Source organism: Haplochromis burtoni, unplaced genomic scaffold (assembly GCF_018398535.1).
Source record: "Haplochromis burtoni strain Fernald_Lab_line unplaced genomic scaffold, NCSU_Asbu1 Contig_224, whole genome shotgun sequence".
NCBI classification, from domain to species: Eukaryota; Metazoa; Chordata; class Actinopteri; order Cichliformes; family Cichlidae; genus Haplochromis; species Haplochromis burtoni.
The window spans coordinates 931,032-944,058 of NW_024582585.1; the positions used below are offsets into that span (position 1 = coordinate 931,032).

Sequence of the window (13,027 nt, forward strand, 5' to 3'; positions counted from 1 at the left end):
ATAGTGTGAACTTTCACCTCTTAACTGTAAACTTTCAGCCTCAGATTCTAAAGTTTGATATTTAATTTACTGAGGAGACTTTTTAAATTTTAGAGGCAAAACTCATCAGAGAGACATTAAAGCGTTTTACTTTTAAGATCCAAATTATGAGATTCTAAAAAACAACTTCACCCATTCACATGGCGTAATCTCAGACTGAAACTTTAACTGAGCGTCCAAATTCAGACCGTCATTGTGAAAAGTGAGAATTTCTGGTCAGAGGAGGGTTGGGAAAGGAAAAGGGAACAGGTTTTATTGTAAGTTTTATTGTTCCCTCATTTTGGGAAACCCAGAGTTTTATCGTGTAGTTAGAGAACGCACTTTTCAAGACCTGCTCTGTGCTCTACTGCAAATCATGAAGACGATATCACAACAATTCATTTCTTCACCAGAGTAAAATGAACAAGCTTTTTAAAGTGGTAACTTATTTGATTACACTAGGGTTTAAGTGGATATACTGTTTATGCACATTAAACATATAAAATGGTATAAATACATTCAATATATTAAACTAAAGCTGGAGCTTATTTATTACATATAAATATAATTTGTTACTGCTAACTTACAGATTTTCGAATTGTTAATATTTGGCTTCTGAACATTAAACGTTTGAGTGTGTCAGATGTTACGATATTACTTCAGGGAGCAGACATGACACCGTCTTAGGTTTTAGCCATCACTTTTTTATTATCTCCACACCACCCCCCGGTGGCTTCCACATGAACTGCACCTTAAACAACAACTGTTCACTCATATCATGACATCAGATATATTTTAATATACTTGTTAAGAATATAATTAGTTTTTATCTGACTATTTACTCGGGTTTGACGTTATTTATTTATTTTACCATCTCACTATTTCCGGTTTAGTGGTAGCTGTCTTTGTTCCATTATTTTATTTAATAAAGTTTTGTTTGTAAAAAAAAAAAGTGACGTAAACGCGTAGACGTCAGCAGATGTAAACAAAGCAGGGAGCTGTCAGCCTGATCGGTGATCAGACTGATTGATGAGCTGCTTCTGGAGCCCTCGCTGATGATACCGAGCCGGTTCGTTCCGTCCAGACTTCCGGGAACACAGTGTGATCTCTGAGCGGACCTAACGGCAGCCTGCGCGTTAGCAACATGGAAGACAACAAGGTGAGCTAGCTAAGGACTGCTAACGGCTAAAGGAAACTGCGGGGTACTAATTAGTAGCTTTAACTAGTCAACGTCTGGTCACTTCACCTTTGTCAGTGTCGATAGTATCGTTAACCTCCTATGAACTGCCGTCCACATATGTAGACATCACATTTTGGGTTATTTAGACCAAAATACTGAATTTTGCTCTACAAGGGCCTGATATCCACTTACAAGGACATTATACTGCTACTGGTCTATCAAAAATTTAAACGACTATGCTCATATATGGCTCTCATTTTTCTTAAAAACAAAAATTGTTTTTACATTCATCGGGCCCCAATATACCCAAATATCAAAGAGAAATTAAAAATGCATGCAGTGGAAGAGTTCGGGTCTTAGGAGGTTAAAGGAATCACTTTAATGGGCTAGATTACAGCTGTGTATCCTGTGTGCTAACCGAGGTTACGTTAGCTCCCCGTGCCGTAAACATGTTTATTTCAGGAAGGATAAGAAATTATTATTTATAGAACAACAAACCTGCTGTAAACTGTCTGCAGCTCACAAGAAGTTTATTTATTTAATGCTGATATTCATCAGCTGTCAGATATTATTAAAAAAAAAACCTTCCTGCTGTCCTCACACCGAGGTCTGAGGGACTTCAGGACTGCTGACGCTGTTTTCCAGTGTTCTGATTGGTGAGTAGAAGTCAGTCATACTTGTTGGATGATACAGTAACGAAATACTTTGTTACTGTATCTGTAGTTTACTTGAGTAGGGTTTTTTTTCTGACTACTTTTTAACTTTTACTCCCTGCACGTTTAAACAAATATCTTAACTTTCTACTCGTCACTGTTTCAGACAGGCTCGTTACTTTTCCTTTAACTGATTTGAGGGGAGTCATTATTTCAGTCACTGCGAGCCTCCAAACTTAAAACCGATCTGAGCCTAAACAGAAACACATAAAAGGAAATCCCATTCGTTTATTAATCACCAGGCGATGTGGCATAAAAAGAGATGTAGTCAGGGGTTACAGTGGGCCAGAGTTTTGATTTATTTATTCATTTATCACGTTTTTAAATTTTTATTTTTTAACACAACACTAGAACGACTGCAGGTGTCCATAGGTTGTGTTCACAGTACTTCAGCATCTAGCTAGCTACTGAAGAGGAGCGAGGATAAAGGGAGTAACATTTTGTGTTAGGTAATTTGAAATGCAGCACTTTAACAAACATCAGCAAACACACGAACTGTTTGTGTGCAGTTTGTCACACAGTTGCTAGCTAAAGGTCCAGCTTCTGTATTTCACAGGGAGAGAAAAGAAAGAGGGCTAACTACACTCAGAGATGGAGAAAGATAAGAAAGGACAGGAAACAAAGAAGAGAGCTTAGATTTAAAAGGACGGTTCATTTAAAGCTTACTCGTAAGTCCTCATCAAGTATGTTATCCAATCAGATATTGGGTCTGTACATGTGCAACTGTGTTTTTTCATATTGTGAAACATGCTAAACAAACTGAGGTAGACTTAACTGTGTTATTTAAGGCCTGCATGAAAATAATCTGCAGGTTAGTGCAGGATAAACAGCTTAGTTTGCTGTACTGTGATGGATTTAAAGTAAAGAACAGTATGTGACTGGTGCACAGTGGCTGTGGTTCCATGGTCAGATTTACTTTACATGAAGTGTAGCAGAGATTAATTTGAATTTTAGCTTATGATGCTGAGACTCATTCACTGAATTCCACCTTCATACCAACTTTATAGTGTCTAATATAAAGACAGCATAAACAGTGTACTGTGAGTGTATGGAAATCAGCCAGGACAACTCATGAAACATCTGCTCACATCTGGTTGAATTCAGGTGTGTAAATCCACAAAGAGCAGCAGGTCAGCTGATCACAACCTGTACACTAAGAAAATTTACTGGAGCTCTCAGTAGAAATTATAGTGAGTTGTGATTTTTTTTTTCCCCAACACTGAGCAATTAAAACTGATTTTAGTGTTCACCCACCTGCTGAATCCACTCTAGCCCCTGACTGCATTCATTTTGCTGTTTAAAAGTAAAGTCACCCTCTACAATGCAGGCACCAGAAAAGAGTTTTTATTTTCCTTCCTGCTCATGTTCTACTTAACCGATTCAAGCTGAGTACAATTATTGGAAATAAAATTTAGACTGAAATAAAGTTTGTATTCATATCGATTAATATTGTTATGTCATGACATTCATATAACACAAGGCTCAGTCAATGCTGCATAAAAATAGGTGGAGGAAATGTTCTTTGAGGAGCTACTTTTTCTTTCTCTGAGTACATTTCAGAGCCGGTACTTTTTTTTTTACTTTTACTTGAATAAAAATCCAACTTTTACTGGAGTATTTTTTAACAGTAGTATTGTAGAGAATGTGTGTACTTTTGCCAACTCTGCTCATTCAGGTCTAGTCTGGAAGCTAATTTGAGAGCTTTCACTGTAAATGAACTTTAGCACATCCAGGCGTTCTGTGTGTGAGCTGGCTCAACCAATCCAGTCAGAAATAACAGGTATCACCTCTCTGCTCAACGCACATTAACAGACCTGGTGGTGTCTGCTGGTGGTGTCTCTGTCCTGTGTCTAATTTATCGCTCGTGTCTGCTTGTCATCAGATGGCGGGCAAAGTGAAGAAGCCGGGAAAACGCGGCCGTAAACCTGCCAAAATCGACCTGAAGGCCAAACTGGAGCGAAGCCGGCAGAGCGCCCGCGAGTGCCGAGCCCGGAAGAAGCTAAGGTACCAGTACCTGGAGGAGTTGGTTTCCAGTAAGGAGAGAGCCATCTGCGCCCTGCGGGAGGAGCTTGAGATGGTGAGACACCAGTTAGACATGAACTCAGATTTCAAACACATGATTGAGCTCTGTGCCAAAGAGAAGCTTCATAACACCGACCACAGAGGTCAGACACTCCCAGTTTAAACACACAAGTCTCTCTGCGCTCCGTTTCCTGGTATTTAAATAAAGTTTGAAAATGGGGCGCACACAAATGTAAATGGCCTGCATTTGTATAGCGCTTTTCTAGTCCCCAAGGACCCCAAAGCGCTTTACACTACATTCACCCATTCACACACACATTCACACACTGGCGATAGCAAGCTACATTGTAGCCACAGCTGCCCTGGGGCGCACTGACAGAGGCGAGGCTGCCGGATACAGGCGCCACCGGGCCCTCTGACCACCAAACACGGGGTTAGTATCTTGCCCAAGGATATTTGGCATGCAGCCAGGATGCAGCCTGGGATTGAACCACCGACCTTCTGATTAGTGGCTGACCTGCTCTGCCACCTGAGCTACAGCCACCCCATGTCACAATTAACATTACTTCACCCAGTTTCTGTTGAGAGTAAAAACACGACCGCAGTCACCTGGACAGGTACAACTGCAGCTCTCTGGGCGATGAGTCAGGAGTTTAACTTCAGCTGTGCTTTTAGTTTCCAGTGGTTATGAGAACACGATGAAGGTCAGGTCAAATGCTCGTCATATATATTCATCGTATATAGACTGTTAACTTGCTGTTCACTTGTCTCCTGTCGTCCTCCTGCAGTACAAGCAGTGGTGTTCGGCCATGGATCAGGGCAAGATTCCATCAGAGATTAAAGCTCTGCTCACCGGAGACGAGCAGAAAATGCCTCCAAGCAGTGGCAACAAGACGTCCAAGAACAGCAAGAACAACATCAGTAGCAGCAATGGGCAGAGTTAGACGTTTTTCCACCTCCTTCACCTGCTCCTCTCCTGCATTTCATCACTCACACAGGACTCATGAGACCTTTAAACCTCCAGAGAATAAACCTCCCTCTGTTCTCAGCACGGAGGTTCACCTCCTCGTACAGTGCATGTAGTAACCCTCACAGCCAGCAGGGGGGGACAAAAGCTCCTGGCTGCAGGTCAGATCCGACATCTTCACACAGAAGCAGCAGAAAGTTGTTTGTGGAGCTGAAGCTTAATCACCATTCCAGTGAATAAAGATGTTAAACTTGAGAACACAAATACATGCTCTGAACTGAGGATCAATGTCTTTCTGTGGTGGTTTGCAGGTCACATGACTTACTCCTGTTTCTAAACTCTTATAGTGACACGTGTGTGTGTGCTGCTGTTGGACAGCTGCTGTGTTATTGTTGTCTGGTCATCGGGTCAAGCCGGGCTTTCCTCTTTTTTGATCCTGATAACATTTGTGAGCTGAAGGACTGACTAAACCAGCAGCGAGCAGGTCGGCGCCCGCGGCTTCTTTTCACGCACTAAAATCTGAAATCTTGTTTCTGAACAGCTTGTAAGCTCTTTTTTTTTTGTGCACCTTTGTAAACATAGCTGAAGCACTTTGTTTTAAGATTGTAGAAAATGTGTGTTTAAAATGTCTAAGAGCAAATAAATAAATAAACTGTTTGATCCTCAGTGAAGCTCAGAGTATCTTCTGTTCATGCATGAATCTGAGGACGGGATAGTTAGATTCATGCATGGATCCTAAGCATTTGTACTTACAGCAGGTAATGAGTGTCCCGTAAACAATGTGCAGATTAATGCAGACTCGCAGGAAGTGCTGTGACTGTCTGCAGGAAGGAAGAGAGGGACTTTGGATGAAACACAGTCTCAAGACTATGGGATCTGATTGCACTGATGTTAGTGCAGCAACTGCACAGATGGAGCCACCGTGTTCATTCTGCAGGGACTGTGGAACATTTAAAGTGCAAGTTGGTACACACATTTACCTTCTATGAAAAACAAGGTCCACACAATAAAAACTCAGGTGAGGCTCAGCAAGTCACAGAATCAGGTAAACATAACCTGAGACTAAGAGAAGCATGTGATGTTTCCCATTGTGTCATCATTTATTACACACTGAGCAGTCTGCAGAGGCACTGTGTGAAAACCTCAGTGCATTGTTAATGCATCCATATCAGTTAATCAATGGACTTGATTATCTGACCATAAGCAAACAAGAGCACCTCTATCAAGCTGCTGCTGTAACACAGGTGAGCGACACCTGTAGATCACTGCAGGTCACTGCTGCTGAAAGAGATCCAACCAAATCCTAGAGTTTCTCAGTGTTTTTGAGCTTTAGTCAAATACACGATGACGCAGTGGATTATGTGGTGCACTGACCTAATGTTAGGACCAACTAATGCTCGTAACTTTGCAGCAATGTTGCAGCTCACCCCTGATCTGTAATGTATATGCAGACTTCAGATATCCACACTTTAGCGTGCACAAGTCTCAGATTTACTAATGCCTTAAAAACAGAAAGAGGTGATTGTGCAGCAATGACTTTACTGACTTCATTAAATTTCACTCTCTAAAAGCTTGCTTCTGTTTCTCTGTCTTTTGTCTTCTGGAACATTTTCCTGGATATTCCCACAAAAACTCATAAATTTCCTTCATATAACAAATCATCTTTAATCACACTGATCAAACTTCATGAGAACTGATCACAGCTACAAACATCCATTTGATCTCAAGTCTGGATATTTCAGCACACTGGAAGGAGGACAAATATTCAGGTTCTATCCTTGTCGAGCATTTCCACACAGCAGTGCTGAGGATGATGTTGAGGAACCCATCTCAATCAGAAATTACAGGACTTAAGTCCCTCTGCAATCGCACTTTAAGATTTAAGCTACCGATCCACACCAAACGAGTTCTGCCTTGATGCTTTTTAAGAACTAAGCACCATTCTGAAAGTGAACCGAATCAAACAGTGTCTGCATGTTGTCATGTTTAGCTATGACCACTCAGCTAAGTTTGAACCCGAATGGGTCTTGCTGACATGGTTGTTAAAGTCATAATTGATCCTGATTGTATTCCAATGATTCAGCCCAGTTTATTTGAACAAGCTTGGATCCCGGGCTTTGGTATATAACCAGCTCACAGCTCACCGTTACTCAGTCATTGTGACAAAGCAGATAATGTCATTGTTAACATTTTAGCCTTTACTAACATTAGCATCTACCACGTACATTACTGTAGCAAACCAGATGCAGTTACAAGACTTTTATGATCGATGACCACACAGAAAGTTAGCTAGCTAACAAGTTGACATCAAAACACAAAATGGAATTTATCCATGGAGAATGATCCATCAAAACACAGCACGAAAACAAATTCTGATTGAAATCTGAAGTATAAAAATCACCAATATGGCTGCTATAGGGTTTCTCACATCACAAAAAGCCCTTTATACAATCTGAACACATTCAGTAAACGTTTTACTTAAATACAGTGCTAGCATGTTAGCCTCCAGCTAATTCACCTGCCACCACTGGCACTGCTATGTTAGACAAGTTTATGTTCGTGAGTTCAGTAAGCTGTCCAAGCTCATTCACACAAAGGTATTTGGAGGGTTCGCATTAGTGGGCCAAGCTACCTTCTTTTCTTTAGCTTCTCGGTCAAATGTATCGTAGACCGAGTCTTTAGTCACCATCTTTGCTTGCACTGGGATGTCCACCACCCCAACATAATTCTTTTTGGCCATGCGGGAGCTCGCGGTGATGGTGTAGGCATTACTGCGGTAGCATTTCATGGATGACATGCAGAATGTCTCCCGCATGCCACGTCTGAAGTTTGCATTGTAGACAGAATACAGGGTGGGTTTGGATGCTGTGGAGCTGAAGGAGATCCAGGAGATGGCTGTGAAGAAAAGCAGTCCCTGCCTGCTGGGCCCATCAGACTCCCTCGGATGCCACAGTTGGGCAAGATAGAAGGGTGTCCAGGTGAGGAAGAAAACAGAATTAAGCATAAGGAACATTTTGATGGTCTTGACTTTAGTCCGCGGGACAATGTTCATTGTCCGCCGCACAGTGTGGCCATCAGCACTGATCCTCCAGATGTACCTGACCACCCTCTGGTAGAATGATATGATCAATCCAGCAGGGACCAGAAAACCAATGAGAAGGTGAACTGCTGCGTAGACTATGCTGCCCCAGCTCTCAGGAAGGAAAAAGTCACAATGACTGTCTGTAGATGTAGATCCATAGAAGAAGAGGCAGGGGGAGACGAAGGCTGCATCAAATAACCACGAAGCCAGAATCATCTTCTTTGCCTTTTCTCTGGACACTTTGAAGCTGAGGGGATAGACGATTGTGTAGAAGCGGTCTATTGAGATCGAAAGCAGGACGTAGACCTGCACACCTGGACAAAGGTGCTGTAGATAGCGCACAGCCTTGCAAGCTGCTGTGCTCATTGGCCAACGTCCAGAGGCAACCTGCAAGAGGACGAATGGGGCACAACCGAGGCTCATGAGCAGGTCCGCGCAGGCCATAGACACCACAAAGTAGTTGGTTGTGGACTGAGTCCGTCGGCTTCGGTGGATGACCAGGCATACGAGGGCATTTCCCAAGATGGAGACCAGCCATAGAACCCCAAATACCAAGCCTAGGACGGTAACCTCACCTGAAGTCAGCTCATCAGGGACAGAGGTAGTATTCAACTGGCCGGTGGACGTGCCCTCGAGGTTGAAGAGGGGAGTTGTGGGTAAGGCTGCCAGGACAGTTGAGTTTTCTCTCTTGGAGTAGTTAAATGACATCTGATACATGAATGATGGCAAGTAGATGGAGGGATTGACACCGACTGTGTTTGATGTCTGGGCATACACCATTGCTGTACTGCTGGGTCAGAGAGCAGCTGTGGAGACACAGACATTTGGCATTAGAAAAACCACAACCAAATTAATGTTTGGGAAATATTTTTCAACATAAACTGCTTATTTATCCCAACAATACTCCTGATTACCAGATACAATCGACAGCTCCTCACAATCCCTACACCAAGTTATTACTCAACAATAAATAGTTCAGACATGCAAAATAAAAAGGTTTGTTGGTTGTTTGGTGGTTAGATAGACTACTGCTGGTCATCTTTCAGAAAGGTGTGAGGCTCAAGAAGTAATGAGATTTGTTTTATTGGCGAGATACGTAGGTTAATGGCAAATTTTTTGATAGATACAAAGGTAGGTAGTTAGGAGAATGGGTCGTTGGTGTGTGAACAGATAGTCAAGTTAGTTGACAGGTACGTAGATTGGTATTCTGGTAGGTAGATGAGGTCATTGGGTAGAATAGCTGGTTTGTGAAAGCACCATAGGTTATTAGATTGGCAAGTCAAGTGGTTAGGAAAATTGATTGATTAATAGTTGGCTGAGTGCTAGGTTGGCAGGTGTGCTAACAAAAGATAGAAACTGCTTTATCTCATGAGGCCCACCTGTCTCAATGTTGTAGCCAACATCAGGTGAAAATTAGTGACAGGCTAGTCATTCTTCGTTTAGATTTGAAAATCAAAATCGACTGTGCCTAATATTAGTTAATGCTAACTTGCATGCTAATGTTGATAGATTACTAGCTATCGATGTGTCCTGAATAGATAAGGTCAGCCGTACTACCCAAATGCCACAGTTGGGTTGCTAACTTAGCATCATCAACTAATGTGACAAAATAACCTCGTAATATTATTGCTAGTAAAATACAATCTCAGTACCAAATTACTTCACCAATGAAATGTTTATTACTGTTTTCTGGAGCACTACCAGGATGCAGGGGTGGATAGCCAGCTAGCTTTAATTTAGCTACACTAGCAGTTTCATTGCATTCAAACTCTGAATGTAGTTCAGTTAAAGGCCAAAGAAGTCATTAATAAGAGTTTGTTGATGTTGCACAGGGAGCTTAAATAGATTGCAGGGTTAGTCAGAATTAGCGTCATTGATACACAGCTCCAGAAGCTTGTTTGTAGATTGGCATTGAGATAAAGAGTGAAGGATATGGTCGGTTGGTAAGTTGGTAGGAAGTTTGAAAGTTTGGTTTGTTGTTTGGATATCAGATAGTTAGCAGTAAGTAAGTTAGCTGAGAGTCATAGTGGTGAGTTTAAATAAGATCAGATCAGATCAGATAAGATAAGATAAGATAAGACTATTGATCCCACAACGAGGAAATTTTTGCGTTACCTCAACTTAGGTCAGAAGGAAAATACAAAAAATACAAATAAAATACAAACAAATAAAAAGATACGAAAGATAATACACTATATACAATGGTAGCATACACAGTAAGTGATTATGGTTTGTTCATGTCACAGCCATGCTCATCTCTGAGTTCTAATTAAAACATTTACAGAGGGTGATCTTTGCTCAGTAGGAATTCTACTTGGGACTTGAAATCATGGACAGGAGCGTTAATGAAGCCGTAGTTCTACTTCAGAAGTCACGTCTGGGGAAATGTAGAATCTCCAGATATTAAAAAAGTGAGGAAGCTGTTTATGTTTTCTTAAAATCCAGGAAATGTCAGAGGCAGCAGTGCTCAGGACTGTTTTATGGAAACACAGCTGCATGTTTTCCTCTCAGGTACAAGACAAACTCCACCACATGGAACTATTCATCATCACCGTCCTCATCTCCACCTCAGGACTTAATTCCCAGTCAGTGCTGCAGCTGATTTGATTAATCCTCCATAGAGAGCCGGCTCTCCTCTGAGGTCGCTCTTTAAGGATGTGAAGAAGCTCTCAGAGGAGATTCTGTTTATGACTGCCATTGTGTTTACTCTTCTGGATTTAACCTTAGCAACCACATCCATCTTGACTGATGGTGGGTAGGTAAACGAGGGAAGCAGGACAACGCAGTTTAAACTAAAGCGTCACCAAAAGAGAGTAAACATAAATCACTCTGAATTATTTAGGTTTTTGGTGTGTTTAGCTTTCTGACATTTCACGCCCCAAATGATTTAGTATAAGGTGTAACTGATAATTAATGCAGACCTGTGCTTTTCCTTATTAACCATCACACACTAAATATTCCTAAAGATATTATTTTTAACTCTCAATCATGCAAAGCTACTCTAGAAGAGTCCAGGAATAAGAGTATGAAGCTGGAAATGAACAGAATAAGGTTACCTTTAATAATTACTTAAATAAGTCTCCAGCTGTAATTTAACCCTGCTGTAAATCTTTCATATTATAAACAACACATGCAGACATTTGAAAACAAAAAGTGTAAATGTAAATGTACATTTAAATTATTGATCTGGATTAATTCCACTCTGATATAAACACAAAGGACTCAAAGCGAACAGTTTACTTCATCCATAACCAGGATACTAATAATTAATAATGAACACAAAGCACTTTTTACTGAATGACTAATTAATTATTGTTATAATGTCATATTACAAATGTTCATCATCATGCTCTCACACTACCAGAAACTTTCTCAGTTTTTGTTCAAAATGTTCAGCAACTAAAATCTGATATGTTGATTTACATGAGTTTATTAGAGAATTACTTTTCATACATAATGTAATTAAAAAAAAAAAATCAGTAACGTTTTTATCCAATAACTGATAATCAGCCGGTTAGGTGTCTGTTTGCCCTGAACATTAGAGTCAAAAAAGAAGTGATCGATTAATCGATGCATGGAAATAAATGAGCAGCTATGTTTTGTTTGTTTTTGTTTTGTTTGGGTTTTTTTTTTTTTTTTTTTACATCAAAGTCCTGATTAAAACAGATCTGTGCAGATGCCGATCTGCTGTACATGGCCAAATGTTTGTGGACAGTTCGATGAAGGCTCTCTAACTGAAATGATTACCTCCTCCATTAAAATACGAATGTGTCTCAGAGGAGGCTGATGATGGTGCTGTAAACCCCGCAGTGACTGATTCCGGCCTGAAGCCCATCATGTCTACCTGCTCACCGCTCACACCAGCACAGTTTGATGAGCTGAGCAGCTGAGAGTCCAGCCTGACCGCTCATGGAAAAACACCGAGCAGGCACACCTGCTGCAGCTGTCCGCCGCGTGCAGCACGTCATGTCCTCTGAATAACGAGCTCAGGCTCAGGCCATGTTCTGAATAAATACGGATTAAAAACCAAGATAAGGAAACAAAAGCCTCCATCTTACGTGCCGAGCGTCATTCTAGCCGCTCCTTCCATCCATCAGCAGTCAGCGCGGCGTCACGGATCCTGCCTAAACAACATGTCTGCTGATGAAGAGGAGGATGATGAAGGATGGACGAGGCCGACAAAACCTGCAGGTGATCAAGTGTCCCGGAGTCCGCAGGTGAGGCAGATACGCGCTCAGAGGATGGAGAGACGCTTCATGATGGTGTCTGATTCACAGGAGGAGGTCCGAGCAGCCAGCAGACATCACGGCAGCTGGAGGATGAAGCTGCAGCTGAGGAAGAGGAGGGTGGATGTTTTCTTCTCTGTCAGCAGGGGCGGACCGAGGCTACATGAGGGAATGATGAGCCTCAGCTGAAGACTGCTGTACAGAAGACTGTTTATGCCAATTATATAAAAAACTGAATTGATAATAAATTTAAAAAATACATGAATTTAACAGAAGTGCAGACTGGTTCCAAGTAGAGCTTCAACATGCAACAAGAAGAAACGGGAGTGAGACAAAACATTTTTTTGAACATGCAATTTATTAAAACCAACATTTGAACTGAAACAGGCTTTTTTTTTTTTTTTTTTTTTTTTTTTTTACAGCTGATCAAACGTTTAAGACTAAAACAAAAAAATAAAAGCAAAAACCCTAACCCTAATGGGGCTGCAGTCTATACCAGTAACGGCCTTAATTTGGATCGAGGATTGTCCAGTGTCTTGTCACCAATTGGCTCCTCCGGCTCAGTGCTTGAAAAATTTTGGGGGGTTTTCCACTTGATGTTTTTGTTCCATAACCCACAGGATCATTTAGGAAATTCCAAATGACTGTCTTACTGCGTCCAACCTCAGCAGTGATGGTGTGCTGCAAGAGACCCTGCTTATGCAGTTCAACAACCCAACAACATTCAAAAAGGGAAGTTTTTTTGCCTTTGCCATCAGAAGGTCATGACAGTGTGAGCACCTGACAGAAAATGACAATGAATCCATATTTTTGCACAGA

The 13,027-nt window shown here is 41.4% G+C and overlaps 2 protein-coding genes across 4 annotated transcripts; one reads left to right on the forward strand and one right to left on the reverse strand.

Moving 5' to 3' along the window:
* The first annotated feature begins 942 nt into the window (after positions 1–942).
* crebl2 (cAMP responsive element binding protein-like 2) lies at positions 943–5,041 on the forward strand. Of its 2 annotated transcripts, none has more exons than XM_005937108.3 (3): positions 943–1,177; positions 3,794–3,988; positions 4,722–5,041. In XM_005937108.3, exons 1-3 carry the CDS (start codon positions 1,163–1,165, stop codon positions 4,875–4,877), a joined length of 366 nt encoding a protein of 121 aa, XP_005937170.1. In that variant the 5' UTR covers positions 943–1,162; the 3' UTR covers positions 4,878–5,041. The 2 variants fall into 2 exon arrangements, with proteins under 2 accessions (XP_005937170.1, XP_042082642.1); XM_042226708.1 differs by lacking the exon at positions 943–1,177 and adding an exon at positions 1,199–1,854.
* Positions 5,042–5,688: 647 nt separating this feature from the next.
* Positions 5,689–12,154, reverse strand: gpr19 (G protein-coupled receptor 19). Of its 2 annotated transcripts, none has more exons than XM_005937111.3 (2): positions 12,041–12,154; positions 5,689–8,788 (listed from the first exon to the last, which is right to left on the reverse strand). In XM_005937111.3, the coding sequence occupies exon 2, from the start codon at positions 8,760–8,762 to the stop codon at positions 7,488–7,490; it is 1,275 nt and encodes a 424-aa protein (XP_005937173.1). In that variant the 5' UTR covers positions 8,763–8,788; positions 12,041–12,154; the 3' UTR covers positions 5,689–7,487. The 2 variants fall into 2 exon arrangements, with proteins under 2 accessions (XP_005937173.1, XP_042082641.1); XM_042226707.1 differs by having other exon boundaries at positions 12,045–12,136.
* Between the last annotated feature and the right edge of the window lie 873 nt (positions 12,155–13,027).

Coding starts and splice junctions, on each gene's coding strand:
- gpr19 (XM_005937111.3), bottom strand. CDS start 8,762: ATGGTGTATGCCCAGACATCAAACACAGTCGGTGTCAATCCCTCCATC.
- crebl2 (XM_005937108.3), top strand. Junction 3,989..4,721: donor TGCGGGAGGAGCTTGAGATG/GTGAGACACCAG, acceptor GTCCTCCTGCAG/TACAAGCAGTGGTGTTCGGC.